This window comes from Rutilus rutilus, assembly GCF_951802725.1.
Source record: "Rutilus rutilus genome assembly, chromosome: 9".
Taxonomy (NCBI): domain Eukaryota; kingdom Metazoa; phylum Chordata; class Actinopteri; order Cypriniformes; family Leuciscidae; genus Rutilus; species Rutilus rutilus.
Window position 1 is genome coordinate 30,175,346 of NC_140223.1, and position 16,601 is coordinate 30,191,946.

At 41.1% G+C, this 16,601-nt stretch overlaps 1 protein-coding gene across 16 annotated transcripts in view; it reads left to right on the forward strand.

Moving 5' to 3' along the window:
* robo2 (roundabout, axon guidance receptor, homolog 2) overlaps window positions 1-15,704 on the forward strand; it is a 453,442-nt gene extending 437,738 nt beyond the window's left edge. For 10 of the 16 annotated variants that reach the window (XM_084418220.1, XM_084418234.1, XM_084418230.1 and 7 more), the window contains 8 exons: window positions 4,956-5,115; window positions 6,108-6,371; window positions 7,405-7,613; window positions 11,378-11,563; window positions 12,157-12,315; window positions 13,124-13,378; window positions 14,833-15,027; window positions 15,557-15,704. In XM_084418220.1, coding sequence (XP_084274346.1) covers window positions 4,956-5,115; window positions 6,108-6,371; window positions 7,405-7,613; window positions 11,378-11,563; window positions 12,157-12,315; window positions 13,124-13,378; window positions 14,833-15,027; window positions 15,557-15,558 — 1,430 coding nt within the window. In that variant the 3' untranslated portion in view covers window positions 15,559-15,704. The remainder of the gene's footprint in view (window positions 1-4,955; window positions 5,116-6,107; window positions 6,372-7,404; window positions 7,614-11,377; window positions 11,564-12,156; window positions 12,316-13,123; window positions 13,379-14,832; window positions 15,028-15,556) is intronic. The other 6 variants (XM_084418222.1, XM_084418223.1, XM_084418227.1 and 3 more) reach the window with 2 other exon arrangements.
* The last annotated feature ends 897 nt before the right edge of the window (window positions 15,705-16,601 follow it).

Below are 16,601 nucleotides of genomic sequence, written 5' to 3' on the forward strand. Positions count from 1 at the left end.
ATGGTCACAAGCTACAATAAAATTCATGTACTGAAAATTACAAGGTCATTTATAGGACACAGAGACGGCCCCCATCCTCTCGTCTCGTTGTCCATGTGGCTCTCTTTCTCCTCTATAATCAAGTTTCATGCCAGTGCTTTAACTGTGCAGTAACCCTACACAGCCTCAGACATTAGATGGGAAGCTCTCCAAGCATCTGGCTCAAGTGTTTCACGGACTACAATTAGGACCACAAGGGTAGATTTAGGTCAAACATCTCAAGCTCTTCAGGCAAGGATTGAAGATAGAGATCACGACCAAATCGAGTCAATCTGATCTGGTTTAACCTTTTCGTAGCATTTTAAGGTTCTCTGGCTAACAACCTGATTAACATGAAAACTGATGTCGTATTTCATTATTCATCATTCATCATTCACCCCTAATTTCCACCAACTGTGGAATGGCGGCGGATTCAATAGGTTTCCATTAAAGTCAATATGTGTATTTTCACTGATTGCGGAACGGCTGCGTTCCGACTCCTGCGATCCGCAGCCCTCCGGAGCAGATACGCAGAGCTTCTATTTTTTCCGGATGGCGGAGAGCTCCGCAGCAATTCAGCACTTATATCGCGCGATCATACGTGAATTCGCGAGATCTCGTGGGTCCTTGTGACTTCAGCTGTCAGTCATGGCCGCAGCCGTTCCGCAACAAATCCGGACCTGGTGGGTATTGAAGGACGACGTAGCACGGGGCCGACACGCAGCCGTTCCGCAGTTGGTGGAAATCCGGGGTCAGACAATTTATACAGATCATGCTTTTGGAAATATACATTATCGGCATATATCGGTATAACAGTTTATATTGTGAAATAATTTAATTAGAATTTTCAGAAGCCATAACTCCAGTGTCACATGATCCTTTCGAAATCATTCTGATTTGCTGATTTACTGCTCAAGAAACATTTATTCTTATTATCAGTGTTGAAAACAGTTGTGCTGCTTAATATAAAAAAAAAAAAAAAAAGGTTTTGCAACAATATAAATACTGTCACTTTTAATCAATGTAACGCTGGAAACAAGAAAGATGTATGTAGAATAAATGTATCAAATAACACAAGTATAAAAAGCATTAAAAAAGTATTAATAAAAGTGTTAAAATTGACCCCAAACTTTTGAACGGTAGTGTACAAGTTCAAGATTATAGTTTTTTACTGAATACATTTTTTGGTTATGTTAAGACAGTTCACATAGGAGGAAAAGGGAAGAAAAAAAAAAAGCTGAGCAAATAAGCATTTCCAAGGATTACGCTTGATTGTTTCCAAGCAAACATATGTACTTAATTTGTTTGCTGCGGTTCATTTTGGCGTACTATCCCAAAATAATTCTGAAATATTTGAGCTTTCGATATTGATCCCAGTGAATTGGCATATTTTCCACACAGAACCTATTCATCTTTTCAGAGCTTGAGTTTCATTTTATATCAGGAATCACTTCACTTTTAGCATCTGATCTCCTATTATAGATGTCAAGGCAGGTTTTTAATTAATTTAAAGCTGTTGAAGGAAAGCGAAAACAGTAAAACACGTTTCACCCATATTCACTGCTGTTTTGTGTGTGTTTTGAGAGCCAAAATTCACAGCTTCCTTTGTGAAAAACGTTCTGGTCGTAATCAAAAACACATGCATTTCCCTGCAATCGAAAAGCCATAAAGCATTTGTACTGCCCCATTAAATGCAAATTATTTTCAAATACTGTTATTACTCCCTTTTCCCACCATAGCATACAATTAGATCATAATTCGTTATACAAGATAGGACAGATCTGAGTTGAGCAAGCTCTCATTGATGTGTTATTAAAGGTGTGGAACCTCAAGTTATGAAATACAACCAAGTTCCGTCGCCTCTGATCCGGCCTGATTCGGCCTAGTTCAGAAAGCCACCTCATGTTTGTCAGTCGAGTCACTGTTCCCCCCACAGGACCCTTCCTTTCTGTTTTCCTCACATTTCTTACATTGGTAATTTCAGGAGCTGCCCCGACTCCTCAACAGAGACTCGTTTACATTATTGATGCCCTCTACTCAACAAACAGAGGGAGAAAGAAAGGAGGAGAGAGCGAGAGAGACAGAGAGAGAGAGAGGAACTGAGGGAGTGATTGAGTAATCACGCCATCTCTCCATTTATTGTCCGATGCCACGCGTCACCCAGAGGAACGATTAGGAAACCCAATTACTTCCCCCCACTCCAGCCACTTCTGCCTCTTCTGCCTCTAGCCTGTTGTTATTTTTTTTATTACTAGCATGCTTTATTCATCTTCGTTTGACACTTCCATCCCTCCACAAGACTCCTAATGCCTCCCGCTTTCCCCCGCCCGCCGGAACAATAGCGCACCGTCAGCGAGAAGTTCCGGCGAAGAGAACACTCTCTAATAGGCCGGCTGCCGAGAGTATCATAAACGTCAGCCTCCGTATGACAAATCTGCCATAAACTGTGCATAGCTACAGTACTCATCTTATAGCATTCTCGTTCTTTCTCACTCATTTTTGCTTTTCTTAAAGGAACAGTGCACCCTGAAATGAATGTTTTGAAAACACTAATTCCAAACCTGTGACTTTCTTCAGTTCAACACACACAATTTTTTTAAAGCATGTTCTTCTTACTGCATAGTAAATGTGAACCAAAGCTTTCAAGCTTAAAGGGTTAGTTCACCCAAAATTGAAAATTCTGTCAGTAATTACTCACCCTCATGTTGTTCCAACCCCGTAAGACCTTCGTTCATCTTCGGAACACAAATTAAGATATTTTTGATGAAATCTGAGTGCTGGCTCACTCCTCCATAGACTTCTAGGTGACCGAAACTTGCTGGCCCAGAAAATGTATTAAAGAGATCGTTAATATAGTCCAAGTGACTACAGTGGCTCAATCTTAAGTATATCAAGCGACGAGAATACTTTTTGTGCGCAAAAACAAACAAAAATAACGACTTTATTCCACTATTCATTTCCTTCTATCTGGGCCTCGAGTTGGTTCACGTAGTGTTTTTGCGCAGCGCGTCTGTGTTACACGTCACCACGCATCACACACATGACCAGCGTCGGCCAATAATGAGCCTACGTGGTGACGTGTAACACAGACGCGCTGCGCAAAAACACTACGTGAACCAACTCACATAGAAGCCTATGGAGGAGTGAGCCAGCTCTCAGATTTAATCAAAAATATCTTAATTTGTGTTCCGAAGATGAACGAAGGTCTTACGGGGTTGGAACAACGTGAGGGTGAGTAATTACTGACAGAATTTTCATTTTTGGGTGAACTAACCCTTTAAGAAAGGACTAATATACGTCAAAAATTGAAGTTTTCTAAACTTTGAGGAACACACATTTATTCAGTAACAATCTCTCATTTTAGTATTACTTACATATAGTTTACATTAATATTTTTCATCAATTCATTTCATTCATTTAAATCCTAATCTTTTAGACACCATTTTGTGAACTGGATCAACTAATAATCAAACGGTTTAGCCATTTGCCAGTTCACAGCCAGTTCACAAAATCCGATCTGAACTGGGTTTTGTGAACTGACTAGACCAACTGTTTGAAAATATTTAAAAGAATGATTCTCATTGCACCACTAGTTATTTAATGTCAGTAAATTACTCAAAATTGGGACAGACTAATCCTAAAGTACTATAAAATCGTGAAGAACGATTCATAGGGACCCGTGTTTAATTCAATTTACTGACCAGCACAATTCTTCAAATGTATTTATGTTCCACAGAAGAAGGGAAGTCATATGGTTTTGGAACAACATGATCATTTTAATTTTTGGGTGGAATATTCCTTTAGGATCCAGGTCTTTTCATAGCCATTGAATGTGATTCAACATGGCTTTTATAAAGAGTTTTTTAGACTTAATGTACAGCCCTGTCAAAGTCCTGGCATCATATTAAATAACATGATGTTTGAAGCCACAGGGTTGCTTGAATCGGAACATTTCGAGGCGGCAGGGACGATTAGAGGCCATTGGCAGACAGAGGAAGATGATGACAGATAGGATCCCATACAGTACAAGTGCTGCCAGTGAAGGTCCCCCCTCCCATTTGCATTTGGCCGTGTGTCTGACTCCATCAGCCTCAGCTATTTTATGCCTGGCTTGAAACACGGGAGGATCTGGCAACACGCGCCAAAGCACTGGTCACGTCAAGTTTGCCAGCGGCGGCATTAATAATTTACAGTAATGAATCCTGCCGCCTCTGCATGTACTCTGTGGAGGACACACATATACATCACTTCCTCGTCCCAAATGTCTTCATCTGGCATTGATGGCCGTTACATTTAGATGGTTTTGTTAATTAGATTGTGACAGAAGGGTGATTAATTACTATCCTATGTACTGGTTCTTGGGCAAGTTTGTCATTTGCCAAATCTTTTGTCCTGGGAGATTGTGTGTGCACGTCATATTCAAGTTCAACAGCCTTTATTCTTTCCATCTTTCACACATTTCTGTTTCTTTCTCAGTAGCTTCTTTTCTTAGCATACATAAAATGAAGGGCATACTCATAGAATGGAACTAGAGTTGCAAAAAAGATATTCCAGAAAGTTACATGAATGGCAGCTGTGGTAAAAAGGAGGTCAAAGGGTTTTTTCAGTAATTTCTTTTTTTTGAGTCTTTGAGACATTGACATGCTGTGAACTGTTTCTTTTACCACGCAGCCTTGAGATAGCTTTTTATGGCTGTGTTGGCTCAGAACATTTTGAAAGAAGTTGTGCAAAGAGGAGTTGTACATGCTAAAATACAAGCAATTGCATTTGACATTGGCTTTGCGACAGCCTTCACTTAGTATAGAGAATTTCAAGCACACATTATGTGGGGAATAAATGAGTGTTTTTTTAGGGTGAAAACATGGACATTGCCAAATCACGTGACACTATTCTGTGTACAAGCTCTAACTAATATCTCCAACTTTTTGCTGTTGTAGGTGGGAAAGGTGGAAAGAAGAAGAAGACCAAAGCAAACGCCAAGCCCTCCAAGATGAATGGCTCCAACTGGGCAAACGTCCCACTGCCTCCCCCTCCTATCCACCCTCTTCCAGGCACGGAGATGGACCACTACGCCTCAGAGCACCATGATGGAGGAGGGTAGGGTCCTGAGTCACTCATTCGGCTCTATTTAGTAGTAATAGTAACAATCCACACTGCAAATTCAATGGTCACATCTATAATATCTAGAGATGATGATCCATGTAATTAAGCATTGAATTTTCCCCATCAAGTTTGAAATAAAAACGGCTATGATGTGCATAGGAAACTGTTCAAAGTCTCATTCTTGCTAGCTAATACCATCTATAAATCCACTAATGGTATTTATTTATTCCTCAGAGAGTTAATTAAGCTGCTAGCACTAAATTATGAGTAATAATAATAGCAATAAATTATTAGTTGTTGTCCATTATAAATAGATGGAATGTTTTTGCTAGTGTGTGATAATCTTAAAACCTTGTTTGACAAACTGTTCACGCTCAGCAACTTTTAATATACTTCCGCCACTGACGACACTGCACTCTGGTCTGACATCAGCGTCAGCCCATCTGTACAGTTAAAAGAAAACATGAAGGTGGTGATACAAATTAAATATCCTTCTCGAGAGGTGTGCTTGCCTTTCAACCCTGTTAATTTCCATCTCGGAGAGTCATCCAGCTTAATAGGCTCTCTGGCAAATGAGTAGTCTTCTACGCTGTAAATCTCGCCACTGTCTTTTAATGGCTTCAGATTAAAACTGTTATGTCCTACGGGATGTGCACTGACAAATTCCTCTAATGAATGTTGGCTTTATGACATGTATTATTTCAGCATGTCTAAGCACAGTTCTGGGAAATAAAAAGCAAAGTTGTTCTGCTAGATCAGCCTGTATTAAAGATCAAGTAAAGCTGTGAAAATCCCTTTAGATTTTTTGCATTTAACCTAATATTTACACCATTACCACAATGCTGTTAAACTCACGATATCCATAACTGTTGACTAGACTGATATTTAAATTAAAAAAAAGTCATGCCTAACACACAACTGGTAGTGGGGTGCCACAGGGACTCGTCTGCGGTCCATTTTCATTTTGTTTCTGTCTTTTGTTCCAGATATGATAGTGATGGTTGGGGCCCGCCATTGCCAGTGCAGACATACCTCCATCAGGGTTTAGAGGATGAGCTGGAGGAAGAGGAAGAGCGGGTGCCCACTCCTCCCATAAGGGGCGTGGCCTCCTCCCCTGCAGCAGTTTCCTTTGGCAAACAGTCCACAGCCACACTGAGCCCATCCCCACGTGAAGAAATACAGCCCATGCTCCAAGCCCACCTAGATGAGTTAACCCGCGCTTACCAGTTGGACATGGCTAAACAGGCTTGGTAAGATCTGAGTTAAAGGTGAATTGTTTTACCGCTAGAGCAGAGATGCCGAAATCAGGATCCGGTGGCATTTTTTTTTAAATTATTATTATGATTTATTTATTTTTTAAATCATTTTTGTTTTGAAATGTATAATATTAATGATTTAATGAATTTGATTTTTAAAAAAATAAAAACTCTAATCTAATCATTTTTTGGGATACCTCTGCACTAGATAAAATAGCTGTTTAACTTTGAAGATCTGATTTATTTTTATTATTTATTTTATTTATTTTTTACATATCTAGCACTGCACCTCATTTTATTACACCGCATTTGTTAGTAGTTTTCAATAAATGCAAGATATTAAATGAAGAATGCAGCTGAATTAAATATGAGAACAATTCATAGTCGTCCACCCCAGACTGTGTAAAGCATTCTTATAAAGCCCCCATGCTAAACCCATGCTTCAACCTGTCTGTCCAAGAGAAATCGACTTCCGCTTATTACAGTCGGCACTGTAAGGGAACGGCCTCCACTTGTCAGGAGGAAGATGTCATGTTACCGCCATAATGAGAATGTTGCTCATAGTGCGTTTTTGACGACTGAGGAGAGCCCATAATTATATCCGAATCCTGGCACAGACCGCATCAAAGCAGAAGCACTGCACAAACACACACGATCCACATATATATAGACACACAGTGGGGCTGTCATCGAACCTAGCTGTCTAGTGGGTGACAGCCACAGCAAAGACATGCCTGTGGTGGTTGCCATTGTATGCTCTTCAAGCTGCAATTAGTAGGTCATTGTGTTAGCATGCAAACCATGGCACTGCTGAATTAGCCGAATTGTCCCAATTCATCGGAGAGATGACAAGGAATGTTCTAGGAAAACCACATTTCGCCTGACAGACAGCACACCCCACGCATTTCTCTTTTGTCTGGGCTTGTCGCTCATTGACACCTTTTGTCTCCAGCTGACAACCCTTGAAGCTATTGCTTGGTTATGCAAACGATATGTTCACGTTTGACTTCTTTGGAATTCTCCGCAGGCACATGCAGGGTGGGCCTTACCCACCCCAGGCCCCCGCGCCGCCCGTGGGCTACATCTCCAGCACCCTAGTGTCCGATATCGAGACAGACCTCCCTGACGAAGACGACGATGAGGAGGAGGATGAAGGATACGAGATGTCGCCGTCAATTAGGGGCATCGAACACACACCAGGCTCCAGCATGGACAACTTGGACAGCTCTATTACGGGTAAGCGTATATTTTTGTGCACTTTTGTAATTAACTTCTGTAATCAATTCTATGAACTTTTCCTGTGAAAGAACATGAAGAATTTCTTTAAAACAAGCATAAAGCCCTTATCTAAACCTTTAAACAGTGTTCAGTTTGGTGCACAGTTAGATGTCCAGTGCAGATTACGTTCTTTCACTGCATGTACTCTAAGCACTGCAGGGGTGGCCATTTCATTTGCTCATTATCCCATCCGTTGTCCTCATAATCTGGGATTTCTATCTCTCTTAAATCATTTCAGGACTCAGTTTGAACCCAGCATGGAAGGTAGAGAAAAAGAAGTGGCTCTTTTTTTTTTTTTTATTAAAAAAGTTAATTAAAATGCAGTCCATTTGGTCAGAGACACCAAACGATATGATCTACTCACATATCAAATTACAATTCAACAGAATGTGCGTGTAAAGATAAGACAGTAAAACAGAGGTACTGATCTCTAATCTAAAACCAGCATGTGTCAGTCCAGCGGGCTCTTTGAGATTGTACTACTGATGTTTTACATGGGAAGCGGTTGTGGTTTATTCACATGTGTACCGCATGTGCTGGCTTTGTTTGTACTAGCATGGTAAAATACTATGTTTTGCTCTGCTTGTCTGTAAATAGCTGTATTTGTTTGTCATTGTCATGCTGTATTTATTTTCACCTCACCTGAAAATGGCCGCGTTTGTTCAGGCATTTGGGGATAAACTCTGATCACCATAATGAGGAGTGATAGACTAAAAGACAAAAAGGGGGGGGGGGGGGGGAGTAAAGAAACGTAGAAAATTGAAACAAATGATTTTACTCAATCACAACCCTCATTGCTTCCGGTTTCCCATGAAGATTTTGAATAAATCTCACGTTCAGGGCTCCATTTCCCCATTGGAGACAGGAGGCACCATTTCCATTTTACAACTTATTGAAAGGGTTTTATGGGCCGTCTGTCATAAGGGACACGTGAAGGGTATGACATTGCGTGGTTAGAAACTAAAAGCCCTCTGTTCTCTAATTTACCACAGGACTGAGGCAAAATGGGACAGTGTTGCTCCTCTAATCAGGCCGAGACGTATGCATTATTATTTTATGGATGGATGGGTGGTTTGGGCAGCTTAGTTAAGGAGGAATAAAGATCACTGGAACATATTTTTCTTTATTGTGCTTGATTATTTATTGCATGCACAACCCTCAGCAGATCAGTGAGTTTGTGAAATAGTGAGGGTGTTTTATACGAGTTGTAATGTGAGCAGTGAGCTCACTGTCCTGCTCCACTCCGCTCCCATAAACCCTTGCACCGACTGCAGATCGCGAGGTCACGTGTCCTGAGGCGGGCGTCTCCGCCTACTTGTCAAGGGGAATGATTACGATGCTTAATGATATGCAGATGAGGGCTCAGGGCAGTGTAAATCAGCTTTAGTGGCAGCAGGGTGTTGGATGAGTTTTACAACTGCATTTAGCTGAGCTGTGAATATTAACTGTGTATTATCGAAACGTTCTGACAGTCAAAAATAGCCTTTTTCGAATCCATAAAATGTTCAAAAACCATGTCAAATTTTTTATTAGCTCCATAATTATAGTAGCTACAGTAGTGTAGCTTCAAAACGTTTGCCGTTTGTGACTGCCAACTCCAAATTAGCAGCAATTTGTGGGAAGTTCTCTTCATGGTACGCCACGCCGTATAAAAACATTTGGGTTTGCAAACTTGAATGTATTTTGGCCGGAGAACGGTTATTGTTTTGCAGCTGCCAGCATTATTATATGGCAAAGAGTGAAAGCTTGGTATTTTCAGGGATCTGTTTTAGGTGGCTGGTTGTTAGAAGGGATGTCGTCTCTGGAGGAGGCAGGAGGCGCTGAGATGTAGTGCAGGTATTCTGCAGGAGCCGTCCCTTCTGATGTGGAGCTCTGTACCTGCCTCTGTCTCTGCCAGCACATTCAATTCATTATATGCAGTCTCGAGGGACTCAACTTTTTTTCTTTTTTTTTTCAAAACAAAGCCATATGCAGTTTCTGAGGAAATTCAAAGGAAGAGACTGCCAGAAAGAGTTTTCCTTCTTTTCTTTTTTTAGTCTGCATCCTATTATTTTTTTTCTTTTAGACAAGAGAAACACAAAATGTATGTTGGTGCTTTGAAAATCTTTGTTATATTTGCAGCTATTATAATATGATTTTTTTTTGTGGGGGGGGGGGGGGGGGGTTTATATGCTAGCAACAAGCAGTATTTACTTTACAGTATAAATATAGTGTTAAAGATTTTCAGTGATAATAATAAATAATACAAAATATTAGAAGTAGTATTTTCTAATAAACTATTTAATAATTTTTAAAGGCCCACTGAAGTGCCTTGGATCACGTAGCTTTGTTTGATGCGTTGACGTAATTTCCACTGAAACAGGAAGCTAAGACGGGACATATTGAATGGCTCCTCCACCTTTTCAAATATCCAAAAGCGTTTCGTTTTCCTCACAGACTGCAAGTCGTACTTGACAGCACCATTGAAGCGAATCCGAGCGCTGATGATACGATGGATTCAATAATAGAGCTTTGGCCAGGTGGTATTTATAGCATACAGTAGGTGGCGGGGCGTTTTAGATTCTATAGAGCATTTGATTGGACAGAAGATGTGATGAGAAGCTGAAGTCCGCTGTGAGGTGAGAGACTGTATGTTTTGAATGCTTTTATCTCCTAAAGCGAATTTTGGCATTGTTTTGGAATACATCAGCTTATTCATAACTTTAAGGCTAACATATTCATACTAAAAGCTGAAAAACTTCAAATTTAATTTCAGGGGGCTTTTAAAGCTGCATTCTTTTAAAACCCTTAAAGAAAAAACTAGATAATGTTTTGAAAGCACTACAGTGTTTGTAGTGTCACCAAGACCTAGGCTACAAATCTGTCACCGAGACCTAATTAGCTCAAGGTTGAATCTTGAGACATACTTGAAACTATAAAAATATTACCCAGGCAACACCAGTAACCATTGTAACCCTCTTAACTTTACTCTCAGATCATTAAACAATAGTCGCGCCATCTCACATCATCTTCCCCGAGGATGTTTGTGCCGGGTTGCTATCAATCAAAAAAAAATCCATGCCATAAATCTGACAAGTGCCAAAGAAGAAGAACAGCACGTAGCCGTGTGGTTGCTTTGATCATGCTGCGTGTTTCTGTGTGAGATATCAGCTGCTTCACCTCAGGCCGCGTGCAGGTGCTTCCTTCCCATCAGAGCAATCAAAAGGAAGTGAGGTCGTGATGTGTAGTCAAGTGGCTGGTGTGAGTTTATATGCAGGATGAAAGCAGGACAAGTTACTTGAGAAAAAATAAATGCCAGAACAGCTCAGATTAGTGAACCAAAAAAAAAAAAAAAACTGCTTGGGTAATATTAAATGACATTAATGTTTTAGTATTCTGTATTATCTACCCTACTCAGCCATTTTGTTGTGGTTATTAGTTTCATAACAGTGACTACCTTATAATTTTGAAGGTGGCTGACGCACCTCCTGTCAAACATAACTCACCTGTGCTCATCTTTATTCAGATGAGAGGATAATCATTCCCAGCACACATCCGAAGCCCCATTATACAGTATTATTCTGATTATAAATGTATTTTTCCATTCGCCTTAATGAAGGCATCAATAACTTATTAGTGTGTACAGCATATATCCTGTCTCAGCGTATACATCCTGTTTTTCTGGAAAACAATAAACTAGAAAACCTAGTCAATCTAACGCCCATGCGGCCGCTCCCCTCCAGGCTCGATGGTGAACGGTTGGGGCTCGGCTTCAGAAGATGATGACAGAAACTTCTCCAGCAGGAGGTCTAGTGCCGGCAGCTCCTCTGACGGCTCACTCTTCACCCATTGCAGCTTTGCGCGAGCCCTGGTGGCGGCCGCAGACAAGGCTGGTTACCGTCTGGACGGCACCAGCCTGAGCAAGAGAGGTCGGTTTGGAGGAAACAAAGGAATTTGAGACTGGAAGTCTGGTGTTTGTTGACTGCAAAATGGCTCAGTCTTAACAGAATGATGCTTCTTTTCTGCTTTCTGATTTTACGCCGGTGAACTCTTGCTTTTATCTGAAGGGTTTTTGAAAGCGGCATGGTGCAAATACTAACATCTTCATGGATTTGCTTGGTGGGTTTTGGCGACGATTGTTTTCACTTAGCAGGGTTTTGGTTCTATGCTTTCAGTTTACACTGCGAACGAATGAATTAACTGGGGACAGATCCAGCGCTTATGTCTTCAGATTCTTTTATGTACTTCGGGTTTGACTTTGTGCCTCTTTCTGACTCTATAATAATCTTGATTATTTAGGACTTCATCGACAGATATTCAAGAACCCACTTTCACAATCCTAAACCGGCTGCGCAATAGAAATGAAATGTACTGATTGATTCTGCTGCTTCTGAATCGAACTAACAAGCTGTCCGCCCTACTTCTGATCAACATGCCATGCTTTTCTCTCAAAATCCGTTTCCATCTCTAGCTTTTCGATAACATTACGGGCTAACCACGGTTCTTTCTTTGCTCACTGCAGATAAAGGTCTACACCATAGACCTCGTCCCGCTAGCCCGTTTTCCACAGATGGAAGTACGGTGGGCACACACAGCCTTGGTCACCAGCGGGCGCCAAGGCCCACCCGTAAACACAAAGGCCCTGGCACTGCTCCGCACCGCCGCGATGCCAGCGCTGATGGTACCAAAGCATGGTTTACACTAGATTACAGATCTCCCTTGCATGCTTTATTGTATTAAAGGGATAGTTCACCCAAAAATGAAAATTATCCCATGATTTACTCACCCTCAAGCCATCCTAGGTGTATATGACTATCTTCTTTTAGACGAACACAATCAGAGATCTATTAAAAAATATCCTGTCTCTTCCAAGCTTTATAGTAGTGAATGGGAGCCAATATTTTAAGCCCAAAAAAGTGTGTGCATTCAACATAAAAGTAATCCATACGACTCCAGGGGGTTAATGAAGGCCTTCTGGAGCGAAGAAATTAGTTTTTATAAGAAAAAATCCATATTTATAACTTTATTAACTAAAATAGCTAGCTTTCAGCAGATGGCCTACGCAAGTCGACTTGCGCCACAAGAGTAACCCCTGACGCGATGTATGACGTATGTATGATGTATCCAATATTTTTTTATATATCTACGATTGTGTTTGTCTGAAAGAAGAAAGTCATATACACCTGACCTAGGATGGCTTGAGGGTGAGTAAATCATGGGATAATTTTCATTTTGTGGTGAACTATCCCTTTAATGTAGTAGTCAACACTGGTTAAAGGAGACAGATGGGGTCATAAGCAAATGCATTTAGAAATATCCAAGCCATTAAAATCATTTATCAAATAGAATGAAATCAATGTTACCCCTTTGAGCCCATTTATGTAGCTATAAAAGATACCTACTGTCAAATTATGATAAATGCATAATGTACTATGGAAATGCTGTTCCCTCACTTTGAATTCACATGGTCCTTCTTGCTTCTATCCCAGATCTGCCTCCACCACCAGAGCCTCCACCCTGCCAGACAGCTCGCGTCCAGGGGGCGAGGAACTTGCCCAACCCCTCTGACCGCAAAGCTTCCTCCTTGGAGAGGCAACCCATGATGGGCCTGGAGGAGATGAAGTGTTCCTTGGACCGGCAGGCCCGAACCTCACTGGAGCGCCACCGACAAGCCCAGGACAGACTGGGATCCATAGAGAGAGGAGAGGAGAGCAGAAGAGGACAGAAAAATGGCCATGTTTCAGGTGGGATGATGGACAGTTTTCCATGAATGTATGCCAGAGCTCTGTTGACAGTTTGGGGTCTTAAATTGAGACATAAAGGAGAATCAGTGTTAGGTTTTGGATACTGGTTCCAAGCAGTGGATACTAGTCAGGCTAGTTCAGCTCCAACCCTGATTAAACACATCCAAACCAGCTAATCAATATCTTCAGGATTTCTTAGAACAGATAAGAGTGCAGGAAGGTGGCCCTCAATGCACAGGATTGGACACCCCTTGGCTATGACAACACCGAACTAGTGCTACCCAATTTCAGCACCAATATTTCCTTAGTCAACCAGCAGGATCATTTTGGTCAACCAACTTCCAAGGATCCAAACTAGCACAATCATACAATCACCAGTTATTCCAATCCTGCTCCTGGAGGGCCAGGAGTTGGAGTTGAGCTCCAGCCCTAATTAGCACATCTGAAGAACCAGCTAATTAAGGTCTTCAGGATTACTAAAACTTATAGTCAGGTAGGTTGGGGCTAAACTCTTCAGGAAGTTGCCTAGGCCACTACCAAATTAGTGCTAACCAATTTAAGTCTGAAATTGATCTTCAGCACCGAGATTCCTTAGTCAACAAGCTTGTCCATTAAGACATTTTGGTCATCCAACTTCCAAAATTTGAAAAGTTCACCAACTAGACCAGCACCAAACTATCTCTAACCAGCCTGGACCTCGTCTTCAGCAGATTTAAAGGGCTTCAGAATTTTTCCTTTCGCACAAACATCTTTATGAAAGAACTGAACCTGATCTTACATGTCCACATGAGTTAAATCAGCCTGACACAGTAAACACGCTCTTAATTCAGCAGAGCAGGTCTGTAAAATATTATCTTGCTATCGTGGTCATCAGAGGCAGATGTTTGACAGCGCCAGCTGTGGACCCTTGGCATTCATTTACGGTCCCTGCTGTAAGGAGGCCAAGCTGGAGCAAACAGATTGCCTTGTCTCCCCCTCTTAGTGAGCTCTTCCATGGCCAACACTGGCCTTCTCCAGGAACCAGCAGACAGGAGGCACACTTAGCTGCACAGATGTACTCTAATCGTTCCAGCCCTCATTTTTCACTGTATACACACACGCTGCAGTGAAGCCGAGCTCCATCTGTGCCTGTCTGATCATTAGGATCCACCATTCTGGGTTTCCATCCCAAACGAAGCATAAAGAACTAGGCCTGGATCTGGCTTGACACAGAGGGGGATGTGGGTTGGGCAACCCGTCTGGTTTGGTCTCATATGTCTTCATTTTCATCTTAAACTTTGGTGTGGAGATATGTTTAGCCGTCTGAACGTATTGCTAATGAGTACAGTTCGGTCAAAGCTGGCACGAGTTGGTCACCTCAGTATTAGTCAGAGAGAAACCAATCATGGACATATTCCAAGCTGGAAAAAGGCAAAAAAATAAATGTATGTTTTGGATATTTTGTACGTTTTCAGAAGAGGCCATATTGCCATACAACAAACCGTCATTCCCATCCCCCGGGGGCCACAGCTCGTCTGGGACGGCCTCCTCTAAAGGGTCAACGGGTCCTCGGAAAGGAGAAGGGACGAGGGGACAGCACCAGCGCTCCACCACAGAGCAGGGTGAAAGCAGCTACATGGGGACCAACGCGCAGTACTCTGGAGAGTTATGTGAGTCTGAATAGGTTGTTCGGGCATAACTTCAATATCAAAGGTGCACTAACAAGTTAACAAGCAACACTTGCTGATTGAAAAATTGTCATTTTTCATATTGACCAAGAAGCCATTTAATACAAGTGAAAGCAGAGTACAAATTTAAAATGTTTTGAAATGAGCTTGTATTTAAAGGAAGTGTGCCGAAACCTTGATGGTTTAAAAGTGTTGCTGGCTGTCAAATAAATTGTCATATAAACAGTGTTGAGGAATATTTATTTATTTATTTAATGGGATGCATTACATTAATATGTTTCTTTGTAATTTATTATTTTAAAACAAAGCTAATTATATGAATTACCCAACTAGTTAGTACTTTTTCATAGGTGTAAATGAAACATGCCAAGTTTCTATATTAAGAAAAAAGTACTTTTTTTTTTCTTCTTAAAATCGGACAGTGAATATGAAACTAAGGGGAGCATCAATGTTTAATTATTTGTTACATTTTTCAAAACTGACTTGCGTGTTCACTTTGTATTGTTTACAGAGTGAGCCTTTTGGATGGAAACTGAAGAATGCCTTTATCTGTTCTGGAAATGCCTCACCTGCTTGGTGCAGTGGACTCGTGAAGCGTCAGAAGGAAGAAGGGGGGAAAAAAGAAAAAAAAAGATGAAAAGGACAAACTGTAAATGTGATGTAAAGATGGACATGCAACCCACAAGATCCGCAACATCCCTCACCTTCCTCCTTTAACTCTTCATTCACAGAAAAAGAAAATGTTAGGGGTGAAAAAAGAAAAAAGAAAACCACCGGAAGGCCACCCAGCTTCGGCGAACTTGCGGAAAGGAAATCGAGTTTCCTGTAAATATATTCTTGACATCGGAGATTGAAAATGACATTATTGTTATTGCATTGCTATGCAAGCCGAGTTCTGTTTCTGCGCTCTCCTCCCTCTTACGCTGTTGGTCGTTTGTATGATATGTGAATTGATGGGCTGTGGTGCCATAGAAATTATGTTGTCATCCATCATTTGTTAATACTTCTCATGAATTAATTGTTGTCATTATAATAATTATTATAATTAATTATTTTCTTTTGCACTGCAATTTTGGTGATAAGCACAAAACCATGGCTCCTGCTGACATGAAGAATTGGAGGAAAAGAAATGTGAAGGGGAGTTTCTGTACTGTAACTAGAGATAAGAAAATATATAACCGTGTACAGAGATATATTAAGAGATGCCTGAGTCTATGCTGGCGGAAATACTTACAGTTCTGACGAAACGAGTTACGAACTTTCCTGCGAGAGGAACCAGACCCTTTCCATGCTGGAAATAGACCGAGATGGGTTCGGAAACTGTTTGCAGGGAAATTTCTTCTAAGTGGTTCTCTTTTCAACACATCCAGCTACCCCTACTAGTTAATACTACTCAATCTAGTCCACTTGGTCCAATTGGTATATATTTAGGCCAGATCTTTGAACTACACTGGACTACAGGTACCAACTTTGCCTCTTCCCTGGCTCACCGTTTGCCGCTTGCTTTTGTTTTGCATTTAGTATTGTGCCTATTTAATTTGGTCCATCTGAGCATA